Consider the following 12,431-nt stretch of genomic DNA (forward strand, 5'->3'; position numbering starts at 1 on the left):
TTCCCTGAAACCTAAAACGTGGTCATTGTGTAAATACGGCGGGTCACATGTTGAAAACCGGCCAACAGGTCCATTTCAGACGTCCCACTGTAACCCATCAAGCCTTTATTTGACACATCAGGGGACTGCTTATTATTGTCTGGATGATGGACCGTTGCTTTCTTTCGTTCCTCTCCTGCCGCGGATGATGCATTAACCTCTAAACGACCGCTCTGAAGAACATTTTAGCGAGCTTCCTTAACTACCGCACTAACGAGGCCTAATCCATTTTCTTCGCAGCTACGCCTCAGACGTGACGTCAGGCCTGAGCGACGGCTACGAGGGCCTTTCAGAAAAGCACGAGAAGTCGGCCGCCAGGCGAACCGGCGGGAAGCTCTTCAGGAGGAGAGCCCGCTCCAGGCTGCGCATCACGGGGGTAGGATTAATAATCAACCACGTCCTTTAGATTGCAACTCTGAGGACGCAACAGCTGCATTTCTGCACGCCAGACACAAATTAGTCCGTAAGCACAACCCAATGACTGAATTAGCAGTTGGTGTTTTATTTATGAGCCTCTTACGAGCTCTTATCAGTCGTTAACACTGTTCTTCCTAGCAACCGCGGTAGCTTCTGATCAGGACACTCTGTGGTCTGTTAATGAGCGTGGCTGGTGTAGAGCCAAAGACAAACAGGTTGTGTGCCATTGTATGCGCACAGAAGCACACGGCCTGTTCTGACACATACTTGTATTCTCAGACACACACACACACACACACACACACACACACACACACACACACATCCAGGCAGAATTGTGATGTCCCTTCTCTGTTTTGCCGACGGGCCCTAAGTGCTAAACACACACCCGTCATCACCATTGATCCGTCCTGTCCGTCTCTGCAGCTCTCTGATAAAGTCGATCGGGTGGTGGAGTGTCAGCTGCAGACGCACAATGACAAGATGGTTACCTTCAAGTTTGACCTGGACGGCGATAACCCCGATGACATCGCCGCTGTTATGGTGAGTCACGTGACATGACGGACAGGTTTAGAGAGTCTCTGTTAGACAGACGCTATCCATGTTTCCCCCGAAGAAGCATTGTGTCCAGGAGATAAAGTGGTACAGTACTTACCACTGTACTGGACAGCAGAATTTGATTGTAACGAGATAAAACAATGATTATTTGTTGTTACCATGCAGCCCATATGAGGTTTTAGTGATAGAAAATCCTTCGAGAGCAAAATAGCGGGACTGACGTCAAGCTTGAATCAGCGGGGGTTCCATGGCTCTCTGTCACGTTCAGCGAATCGGCAACGGAATACGTCACGGGTTGTTTTTGTTGTCTCCTTCCTGGATGGAGTTTAGATTCCACCGCCCCGTGTATTTATGTGAAGTTCTCCGTAGTAGAAGTGGCGCTCAACAGTAGCCAGACATAGAAACGTTGAGGTTTGGCAGAGGTGGACGCTTCTCTATTGAAAACAGATGCAGGAAATGAAAACACACTGGATCTGACGTGGCGTGGGAGTTATCTAACAGGCGTACTTATCATTATTGAGGACTGAAAGTGGAAGAAGTTGTACTGAAACGCACATGTAAACAAAACAGGTACTCTCACGTAATACAGTGTTGTATACGCACACCCTCCTGTTTCCTGTTAACAGCCCCTTTTGGACACACTCACGGCTGATCTTACTCTTACTCTCTGATATCTTACTAAATGGGAAGTGAGTGACGAGATAAGCCGCCCCGTCCCCTTTCTCTTATCTCCTTTGTGCATAAATGCAGGCCCGGAGCGTGGCGACACAGGGAGTGTGTGCGCGTGTGTGTGTGTGCGAGGAAGGTGCGACGGCGCCGCATGTGCAGCAGTCACTTTCCGTTCACTGAAACGTACTGTTTGTTCCGACTCCACACTACACTGGGCTTTTGTTTACCCGGCCTTGGCACAGCAGGGGGGGGGGGGGCCTTGGCATCGCCAGAGACCCCAAAGTTCCGAGCTGCGTTTGTCTAAATGACGGGTAGACGGTGACCACACACACACGAGTCCAAACCTCTCCAATATGCAAAATGCTAAACATCCTGGCAAGCGGCTGTCTTGTAGACGTTACACAAGACCAACATAGTGCACAGTGTTGTCGAGTAATGAACAACGGCTGAGGGAAGGTGGACGTGTGTTTGTGTGGGTGGAAGGAACAGTCGGACGTATAAACATAATAAATAAGTAAACAAAGTAAAAGTAAACAGGTACTCAATTAAATATAACACGTGACGTTTCTGATGCAGTGACATGGATCTGTAACCATTTATTAATCAATGATGACAACAACGCTTTAATCTCCAAATATGCTGCGTTTAGGATGAAATGGAAGTTCTCAAAGGGAAATAATGACATCACCAGAATTGGAATCTCAAGAATTTGAAGTTATTTACTCAAAGTTGGAGACACTATCTTCAATTTTAACGCTTTTATTGTGATCTAGTGGTGGGCGGACCAATCTAAAATATGGATGTACCGATACCAATGTTGGTATCGGTATTGATCGATTCTTGATATACTTATTGTGTAAATCCATTTGTCCTTTGTCTTCCAGGTGCATAATGAGTTCATCTTGCCGTCAGAGAAGGAGGGCTTCATCCACCGCATGGGTGACATCATCAAACGCGCCGAAGCTCTGATGGCGAAAGAACAGTCCGTCCATGCGAGCGGGCACGGACCTCTCCGACCTCCGTTCCACGCCGGAATGAACTCCCTGTCCTCCTCGCAGGTTCGCATCAACGCCCCGTCCGCTCTCCCCTGCTGCAGGAGGCGTTAGATAGCCGCCCCGTCAGACCTGAACAAAGGATGTAACTGTGCGTCTCGCTGCGCCGCCTGATCGTCGTTAATCACACCCACCGTAGCCCCCCCCGTCCCCCCTCAGTCACGCTTACATCACACTCATACACACACACATAAATCTGGTGTGCGGATAGAAAGACATCATCTGCGAACACTCTCATGAGATTTGCCCTCACAGACAGAAGGTTAAGAACAGAGTGTTCCCTAAGCCACCTGAGGTCTGAGTCCCATTAGGAACATAACGATACTAAAAGCACCTACGCTCTCTCTCTCAAACACTTTCATTTCTGGAAACACGCCCCGTGGCTTCCTTGTTGCACTTTCATTCCCATATTCATTCATCGCCATCATTAAATCACTTTTACTGCCCCAGCATAATGAACCGTCTGGCACACAATGTGGAAAATAAGCAATATTCGGAATTCAAGCTTGAAGAGTCCCACTTAGAACCACGGCGTCCTGTAGCAGAGACCAGCTAAGCCAAGGACGGATTCCACTCGGTAGAACACAAACGACGCAATCGCCCCGTACCTTCCTATGAATTAGCTGTCAACCGCTCATACGGTACAGTATAGACTAATATGCTTACCTCGTCCAGTCCTCACCATGGTTCCGACTCCCCCTCCCCCCCCGAGCACCTAATTACCTTAGAGCACCACAGATAAATCTCTCCTGGCTCCAATCCAGCGCCTGATTAAAAACAGGCCTAGGACCACGCCCCCCTTCCCCCCCCAGAGCCTTTACAGCTCCGCTCCCCCAGCTATGTTCACCGTCCGGGCCAAAACCCAGACGGAGGCCATTAAAGACAGGAAGAATGCAACAAGCGTGCACCGAGTCTCATGTCCAGGCTCTTGTGTCTCATGAGATAAAGTGCTATTCTCAGAGCGCTTTGGACAGACATGCTGTTCCTCCATCGACGGCTGTTTTTCTGCTGCTTGGGGGGGAAAAAAACGTTTCTTTGAGTCTCTGGTACCGTAGGATGAGACAGGATTTTTAATCAGTTTCTTTAAGGCTGCTGACTCAGATTAAAAGGCATAAATCTGGTGTAAATGTCCTGCTTCAAAGTGACGTCTGGCAAAAAAGTGTAACAACAGTACACACACACGCATTTCTACTGGTTTGATACTGAAGTTCACGTCATTTTCTCTCTTCTCTTCCAGCCCAATCTGCACAGTCACATGCTGCCTCGAACACACTCCTCCTCCTCTCTGCCTGGTAAGTCCCATAAGATGATTGATGGATCCGTGTGGGGGGGAAGTGGATAACCCGATGATCTGTGAGATGAACCTGATAGACACTACTACAGGGCTGTGCTGCTCTTCTTAGACGAGCATGCACGTCTGTACATCTGCACGTCTTGCACGTCTTGTCTGTCTTTTTCTGTGCATGTGTCTGCATGTGCATCCATTCATGCATGTGTGTGTCTTATCTTAGACTTCAGTGTGGCTAATCCCGGCGTAGGGGTGCGTGACTCGCCCCAGCGCCCTAACGGAGACGCCTTCCGAGCAGACATTACTTCAGCCGGGCGGCCGCTTATGCGCTCGCAGTCTTTCCACAACACCCCAGGTAAACAGCCCTCCGTCCCTTCACCCTCTGGTTCCCTACGTCAAAAGAGTAGCCGGCATTGTTTACTGTTTCACCACACTGCAAAATTGTTCCAGCGCTTTGGCAGAGAATAGCTCCAAGCAGAGCTCAGCTACCTCATAAAACCGCCTCCGCCTCTCCTCAGAGCCCTTTCTCAGTATTGTTCCGGCATTTGCATGGCGCCATTCACCTTCCCTTACACCTCAAAGCCTCCGTCTATGTCTGCCTTGTAGCAGGGCCTCCTGGGTAATTACCTCACCTGAAGGGCGCTCTCTGGCTGGTAGGCAGATATGAATGCCGTCCCTGTGAAGCGCGGCTTTTTCTCCCCCGTACGGCAAAGACTCTGCAACATCTGTTTGCCAGCGCCAACTCCTACAGAATTTCCAAGAAAGCCTCCTCCCGTACTCGCAGTCCCTGTCCCCACAGGAAAGCCATTTGAAGTCAATTAAAGAACACATATCCCCCTAGGCCCCCCGGTTTCAGCTTTGTCGGCCATCTGAACATCCTTGCTCCCTGTCGTCCCGCGTCTCCTCCCAGCTGGACGCCGACCACACGGTCACTCGTCTTTGCCTCTTGGCCTCCCGCCCGCGTTCTAGTGTTGCCCAACCTGTGTTTCCGTCAACATGGAAACGGCTTGTTTACCTCATCGGCTACGGGAGGTGCGGCTTTGGAACTGTTAAGCCATTGTGGAAGAAAAGTTGAAAATCAGCGGATGGGGCTCTTGGCGTCACGACTAATTCCCCAAGTAGAGATGCAGAAATCACAATCAGACCCAAAGACTTACTGTACACACATGTGTCCCATTTTAACTCTTTAGAATGTGGCTGGTAAGAAAGCCTCACTTGCTCCATAGACCCTGAATCCCTCACAGCCCTATAAGCTTCACTCACAACTGTTTTGGCTTACAAATTAGAGACAGGGTTAAACAAAACATCTTTGTTCACCATGGAAACCCATTACTTTAAAGTACGGGAAGAGTTTAGGCTCCACATGACGTTTTTTTAAGTTGGCAGGGGGTGGAAGGAAGGAAGGAAGGAAGGATTGGAGAGAATAGAAGCGGAGGGGGAGAGTGATGCAGCTCGTCTCTTCAGGTCGGCTCCGTCCAATATTCCACTGCAACTGTGCAGAGGTGTTTCCATCTCAAACTAACCCTCCATATGTGCTCTGACGTCCCGTTTGAGATGGGGACACTGAGAAACGTTTTGCTTTTTCCATGCATCATTTATTCTTGCGCTGGAAATCCAGTAAATGACTTCAAACTACAAAACTTTGTTCTTTTGTTTGTGTTCCAGGTTCTCCCCTCCATTATCAGCACAACCCCGCCTCCCTCCTCCCCCACCACCAGCAATATCACATGCCCTACATGGGCCACACACACTTTCCATTCCCTTATCCAGCCTCTCCCGGCTCCGCCAAGCCAGCAGGGGTCCATCCTCCCCTCACACGGGTCGCCAGTAACCCCACCTTCACTTCCATTCCCTCTCCAGCCCCGGGATCCCCCAGATCTGTGAGCGAGACCTCCAGCCCAAACAGCAGCGAGGGCGCCACCATGTCCCCGCCTACGCACCCGCAGCACCCCAGTATGTGGCCCCCCCACACGCAGCAGCCCCTGTTCTCCTTGGCTAATGTCATCTCCATGGCCATGAGCATGGCTCAGTCTTTCATCCCTCCTGCGAGCATGCCCGCTCAGGGAATGCCCTCCTTTCCCGGCTTCCACCCCCATCTACCTCCTCACATGAATCCGCAGTCAGGTTACCCCCCCATGTACCCGACGCATTACCAGACCCCACCAGTGGAGGTCCCGTACCCGGCAGGAAGCATCTACCACAGCCCCGACGGTACGCATCAGATGAACGGGTCGGGGTTTCCTCCAGGTTGGCCCCATCCCGTCTCTCCCCCTCTCATGGCGTCCACGCCTCCACCGGCACCTCAGGAGCCTCTGCAACAGATCGGACTCTCCTATCCCCCCAACATGACCATGGAGGACGCGCTCTACAGCTATGAGATCCCTTTGTCTGCACAGATCCCAGACCAGCTTAAGCACAAGTCAGAAGGCTACAGTTCCAACTCAGATCTTTCACCGTCACCCCCAAAGAGCCCAGACCACAGAGTGGGTAACTTTCATTCAAGGATTGAAACAAACTGAAAAAATAATTAAAAACCACCCAAAATAATGTACTTGACTCTTTTTACTTCCAATAGTTATCATCCTACACCACTCAATTACATCCTACAGTATCTGAGACCAATGCCAGTGGATCTAAACCCAAATTATCCTCCACTGACTCTGGTAAGTCTAAGCACTCATTCAGATGTTCACTGTGTGTTTCATTAGCAGGGGGCAGGGAGTGACAGAAAGTGACACCTAATGTTTTTGTTTACAACAAATCTACACACACACACACACACACACATGTGCACTGTAAGTGTGGCCACATACATGCACATACTCTTTAATATGTTGTTTATGTCACATATAAGGTCTAGATCAAATGTTGTGTACTTGCTCTCTGTTTGCCTTCAGAGTTGTTTTCAGGTCTTTTGCTCGCTCTGTTTCATCCTTGGCGTTTGGTGACATTACGGCCCGTTAAAGCGGTGCCTAGGAGCCATTGCGTAACTCCAAGTCTGAGTGTAATGTTCCATTGCATATGGACACAAACGTAGGTGTGATGGTGGCCCTGCCCACCGCCACCGGCCAATCAGAGGGCAGCCTGGCTCATTAAACGCCTCTCCTCCCTCACCCACACCTGTCAGTGTTTATACACCTCCTCCTCCTCCTCCTCCTCCTCCTCCTCCTCCTCAGGAGCCCACATTCAACAGAGTCCCTCTTGTTTTCGTGGGCGCCCAGAGAGTCAGGCAGTGAGCCAGATGCTCTCAGTGTTTACAGTGAGGGGGACACACGGTGGGCAAACGGAAGTACTGCAGGATGACACTCAATTCTGTAGGACATGCACGACTCATTGCTGGTGTCACTCAATTGTAGAATATAACGATAAAGAAACACTTATGTTACAGAGCTCATTTACATAGAAGCAGTTTAAAAACATAGCTGCATCGTATCTTAAAAGCTTTTCTAAACATATTCCCACACTACATTCATTATATTATTCATATTTAACCTTTAAAATGTCTAATTTAAATGAAAATGTATCAAGATAGGTGGAAGTATCATTGAATTGCAGACAAACAAGACAGAAACACATGAGACAAGATCAGGGTCAGATGTCAGTAAACAGGTGACATCATCAAATATATCTACTTAAAGGCTTTTGTTTGCAATTAAAGGTGTTTCTGCAGTTGATTACTTGTTTAATCAACACATACAAGGGAAGTCCATTAATCTATAATGACCCCCCCTGGCCCCCTCCTTTGTGTTAATGGCCAGTCGTCTTTAATCACAGCAAAATAGTCCCGCCAGATGCATGACCTGGTGCTCATGATCAATCAATTTGATGGGATTAGAGTGAACAGTTACTATTGTTGAGGGAGCCAATGATCAGTCCCTCTCTAATCCTCTCAGAGTTGCCTGTATAAATGTTGCAGCTCTGGGTTTTAGTTTTTTGTAGAAGCAGAAGCTACAACTGACTGGCAGTGATGTTCAACGATATCTCAGGTTTCTTTCTTAAGATTGTTGTCTTTGCTTTGTAGTAGAATAATTGCACTTTCAGCTCTTTAATGCCGTCTTGTTTCTCTGTATTTCAGAAGTTATGTCTGCACCGGTGACTGTCGGGCGCTTCCAGGTGACACCCAGCAGAGAGACGGCCGTTCCTGTCGTGTCGGCGGGTGCTATACCTGCTGCGCCTCAGCTGGCAGACAGCGGCAGCACCCCGACAGGGAGCAGCACGGAGGAGCAGGGATCGGAGACCAGCCTGGGCACCTCCCTCACCATGTCGCCTCCTCACACACATCCCCACAGAGGGTCAGTCGGGATTCTCCAGGAGCTGGACAGTCAGCCTGGCTGGACTGGGAGCCAGGAGCAGCAGGAAAGGGAAGACGAGGAAGACGAAGAAGAGGAGGAAGAGGAGGAGGAGGAGGAGGAGGAAGAAGGGGCCAGGGACAGGCAGAGGATAAGGAAGAGGAGTCGTCGGAGGGCGTACAGCCTGAGCCTGATGGGGACGTCTGCAGACAGCGGACTCTCGGGCACGGTGGCTGAGACGGAGGGCCGGCTGTGGGACGGAGGGGCCGGCAGCCCGCAGTACAGTAACGCCCTGCATCATTTATGGATGATGACCTACAACCGCAGCGCTCCCTACATGAGCACCGACGATGAAGACACAGACGACGAAGACTTGCTGGTGGAGCTTCAGGAACTCAGAGAAAGGTAAGTGAATGTGAGCGCTGAAGGCTTTAACTGCCCGTGCATGAAAGGTTCTACACAACTAATCGCCCCATGTCTTGACCTTGTGTTGCTTTTTCATCTTTATCAGACACCTGGCAGAGGTCCAGTCCCTTCAGGCCGCACAGAAGAGGGAGATCGAGGAGCTCTACGAGAGATTAGGGAAAGCACCTCCTCAGGGAATCGTCTCTCCCGCCGCCGTGCTGTCCAGTCGACAGCGGCGCCTGTCTAAGGGCAGCGGGTTCCCGCCGACGCGCAGGGACAGCCTCCAGCGCTTTGACATGCTGCCAATACAAGGTAAGAAATCCTGGTGTTTCTGTCCTATTTTGGGATTCATCATCACCTCATTTCTCTGCACAACGTTGCTGTCTTGATTTGTTTCATTGATGTGCTTGCATTTGTTTTGTTTGACAGGTATCATTAGGAGGAATTCCCTCGGAGGCAGCAGCAGCGGCTCCCAGGATAAACTCAGCAAAGGGGTCACCTTTGCCACCGACATAGGTAGAATGGTGAGTTTGCATCACAGGAACAAACTGAATCCACTTAGCGTCGCTGTTGGTTTCTTTCCCGAGCGTAATGGAAATAATGTTGTGCGTTTTTTTCCCCTTCTCTCTTCCCCACAGTAAGAAGCTGGCAGCCAAGCACGCCGTTTATCTGGACTACCTCATCTGAAGTGTGACTGCAGTGGTCAAGCCCGTCCTGTAGGAGAAACGCTTTCAACAACACTTTCACTAGCAAAGCCCAAACAGCAAAAACTGCTTCCCTGTGCCAGCGGTCCCAAGGTTCTGCCGGTGGTCATTTACCTCCAAGTCTCCAAGCTGCTCTCTCAAAAGCTGGATTCTCACAGGAACCACATCTGATCTTTCAACTCCTTTTCGGCCATTTTGTCGCAGCTGAACCAGAGAAGACTTTGCAAACCAGTTTGTTCCCGCTCTAAGACCAGAACGGTTCACAAATCAAACAACCCCGGATCAGGAAAACCAACGACCACGCATCAGTTTGTTTGCTTTTTACGCTTTGAACGCAGTCAAGCCACGGTACAAAGTGCTGTAGCGCCTTCAGCACCGCTCGCCATGACTTTGACCAAGATAGAAGTTGATCGTGCTGCTTGTCTGATTCACCGCCATTAATCAAACCCGAGCACAGTAATGTGAACCACAAAGAGGCTCTGACACTTTTACTGGCAGTTGTCACACTGTGTTTAGATGACAAATCCAGAATCTCACAACTTCTTATTCGCTGTAGTTCATTAATGTCTCAGCACCGTGAATATACAGCTGTCCGTATCGCCGGTTCCTCCTTTGTGTTACAGTTTGAAAGAACGTGAGAATACGTCACCGTACATCGTGTTCTTTAGTGAATTTAACACCCGATAGGATAACCTACTTTCTCCAGATTCAGCCTGGAGAGGATTGTCTCGTTCAGACTTTCAGTGAATAGGATTTCCTTGGGGTGATGCTTCTGTCACCGCAGCAGTACAAAGAGAGGGAATCAACACACGTTTATGAAGGTGCAAAATGATCGTCGGTGTAGAGAACGTCGCTCACACATGCAATGAACTCTCACACACCCATCGTGACTATAATCCGTGGAGGTTTTTTAGACTACTGGCCATCCTGTTGATTGTAAATGTGTTAATATATTAGAATGCGTTTCTAGATCATGTTTACAAGTTATGGGTAAACAAAAATATATCGGCAAACTTTATTCTTGCTCAAGCAAAATCATTTGTTGCTTGTTGCATAGATCAAGCACCTCGTGCACTTTAGTCAATTCTATTTAACCCTTTGATTGTCATTTTGACACACAGATATGATTGTGGATAAGACTGTGTTCACTCCAGGAGATATGTTTCAGCGTATCTTCTATTGTTTTTAATAAGGGAGGTGAATATGCTCCAGTTTGTGTGTTAGGACAATATTTTTTATTGGATCAAATGTATATTTTTCCTCTCAGTGATGATCCATCCACTCACCAGTTTAATTCCTATATTGTTAGATACAGAAATCAGTCCAAGCTGTGAATCCTGAGCAGTTGCCTTATAATATAGTCACTACACACACACACACTGAATTCTCTGGTAGTTTCACTCCATTAAGTTTTCCAAAGTTCATAATATATTAAAACAAATATAAGTCATCATTTTGAATGTATATAAGATAATTGTATTGCTTTCTAATGCTGCTGTCCTGCCATGCTGAATCTGTGCCTTTCTCTTGCAACGTCTTATTTTGTATTTTTACTCTCAAGATTTGGTGGCTAGGTCAGGCTCCATGAATCATATTTTGTCAAAAATAAATGCAAATGTAACTAAACCTCTCAGTCTGTCTTTAAAGTCTCACCTAGAATCAGTTTTGTCTTTTGCCAACTCGCATGACACCCATTTAAAACTAATGCACAAAATCAGTAGACACTTCTTCTTTTATAAATCATCATTTTATCCACATAAATAAGCTGTTTCAACATGTCGTGTATCATTTTATAAGCATATGTAGCTAATGAAGGCTGCTGTTGACATAATTAGCTGGCACACATTAGGATATTCCCTTCATAGTCACATCAGATCACTGAACATGGTATGGTGGTGATTACACTGCAGTCTGAGGACTTTAGGGCAGCAATGTAAGATCATGTTGACATCAGTGGATTAGTCCTTTCCACCGGCAGGCAAGTTTAAATCATTATCAACGCACATCTAAAGACAGCAACAGAACACAATTATCTTTTACTATCAAGACAAAAAGTCCAAAGCTGCCTCAACAGAAGAGACACTGTAGTCAGCCGTGGAATATGAAACAGCGGCCACAGTGTCCACAAGAAAGTCCCTCGGTGCAAGATAACTCAGGGCCACGCAATCTGGTTGTATCTCAATTGGCACCAGTCTTTTGTCCCTGCGTTCTTGCACGTTTGGCCTCTTCGTCTATTTCATCCATGATCCGCTCCTGGGATACTGAGTAAAATGTGTAGCCATCTAGAGGGAAAAGCAGTTAAGGCAGCAAACACGTAGAGGCAATGGTTTAAATCATGTCCTTCAGAAGTACATTTAGGTTAACAAACAGAATTTAATGCTGAGGCTGAACAAGAATGTGGACACATCCTGTCCTGACTGCTGCACGGTCAAATAGATTAGATCCGTTTGACCGGAAACGACCTGTTATGTATTTATATTGCACGTTATAACCTCCATTCATTTCTATGGTCCTTCCGCGTCCTAGGCTAGCCTTTAATGAATGGAGATCCACTTTATACTACATGCACCAGTCTGTCAAACGTGTAATTTGGCTTTCTAATAAAGTAACATTGATAAAAGTTGCACAATCCCAGGAGTTAAGTAATATTAGCAGGCTAAGCTAACGTTACCCGGTTCACCTTGTGTCAGTGTACTTGGCAAGGATACAAATACCCAGAACAATCGCTCCAATGGCGAATCCAGTCAGAACATTCCGCGTCTTCAGCTTCTGTGTTTTCCTCTTCCAATGTTCGAGCTCCACCTGTCTCATATAGTGCATCTGTTCATGAGATAAGCCATCTTTCGTCGGGTCTATCCTCGCCGCATACGGAGCGCCAGGTTCTTTCGGCGTCTTGTCCGCCATGTCTGCTGTCAAAGCGGCAAGGTTGTCTCCTAAAATCAAGCAGCTGTGTTGCAAATCATCCGCTAAGGGAGGTTAGGTGTATGAGTGCCTTCAGCAGACTATCCAT

The 12,431-nt window shown here is 48.0% G+C and overlaps 2 protein-coding genes across 4 annotated transcripts in view; one reads left to right on the plus strand and one right to left on the minus strand.

Moving 5' to 3' along the window:
* Positions 1-11,047, plus strand: part of wnk4a (WNK lysine deficient protein kinase 4a) — a 32,906-nt gene extending 21,859 nt beyond the window's left edge. For 2 of the 3 annotated variants that reach the window (XM_076151572.1, XM_076151573.1), the window contains exons 12-22: positions 280-415; positions 883-999; positions 2,568-2,741; positions 3,973-4,027; positions 4,247-4,378; positions 5,689-6,506; positions 6,599-6,686; positions 8,099-8,717; positions 8,824-9,029; positions 9,147-9,241; positions 9,356-11,047. In XM_076151572.1, the coding sequence (XP_076007687.1) occupies positions 280-415; positions 883-999; positions 2,568-2,741; positions 3,973-4,027; positions 4,247-4,378; positions 5,689-6,506; positions 6,599-6,686; positions 8,099-8,717; positions 8,824-9,029; positions 9,147-9,241; positions 9,356-9,358 (2,443 nt within the window). In that variant the 3' untranslated portion in view covers positions 9,359-11,047. The remainder of the gene's footprint in view (positions 1-279; positions 416-882; positions 1,000-2,567; positions 2,742-3,972; positions 4,028-4,246; positions 4,379-5,688; positions 6,507-6,598; positions 6,687-8,098; positions 8,718-8,823; positions 9,030-9,146; positions 9,242-9,355) is intronic. The other variant, XM_076151574.1, reaches the window with a different exon arrangement.
* Positions 11,048-11,418: 371 nt separating this feature from the next.
* Positions 11,419-12,373, minus strand: coa3a (cytochrome C oxidase assembly factor 3a). Its single transcript, XM_076151577.1, has 2 exons — positions 12,130-12,373; positions 11,419-11,703 (listed from the first exon to the last, which is right to left on the minus strand). The coding sequence occupies exons 1-2, from the start codon at positions 12,323-12,325 to the stop codon at positions 11,600-11,602; spliced, it is 300 nt and encodes a 99-aa protein (XP_076007692.1). The 5' UTR covers positions 12,326-12,373; the 3' UTR covers positions 11,419-11,599.
* Positions 12,374-12,431: the final 58 nt, after the last annotated feature.

The sequence above is a fragment of the Genypterus blacodes genome, unplaced genomic scaffold (assembly GCF_046128005.1).
Source record: "Genypterus blacodes isolate CSIRO-AG114 ecotype Tasmania unplaced genomic scaffold, CSIRO-AGI_Gbla_v1 ptg000055l_1, whole genome shotgun sequence".
Lineage (NCBI taxonomy): Eukaryota > Metazoa > Chordata > Actinopteri > Ophidiiformes > Ophidiidae > Genypterus > Genypterus blacodes.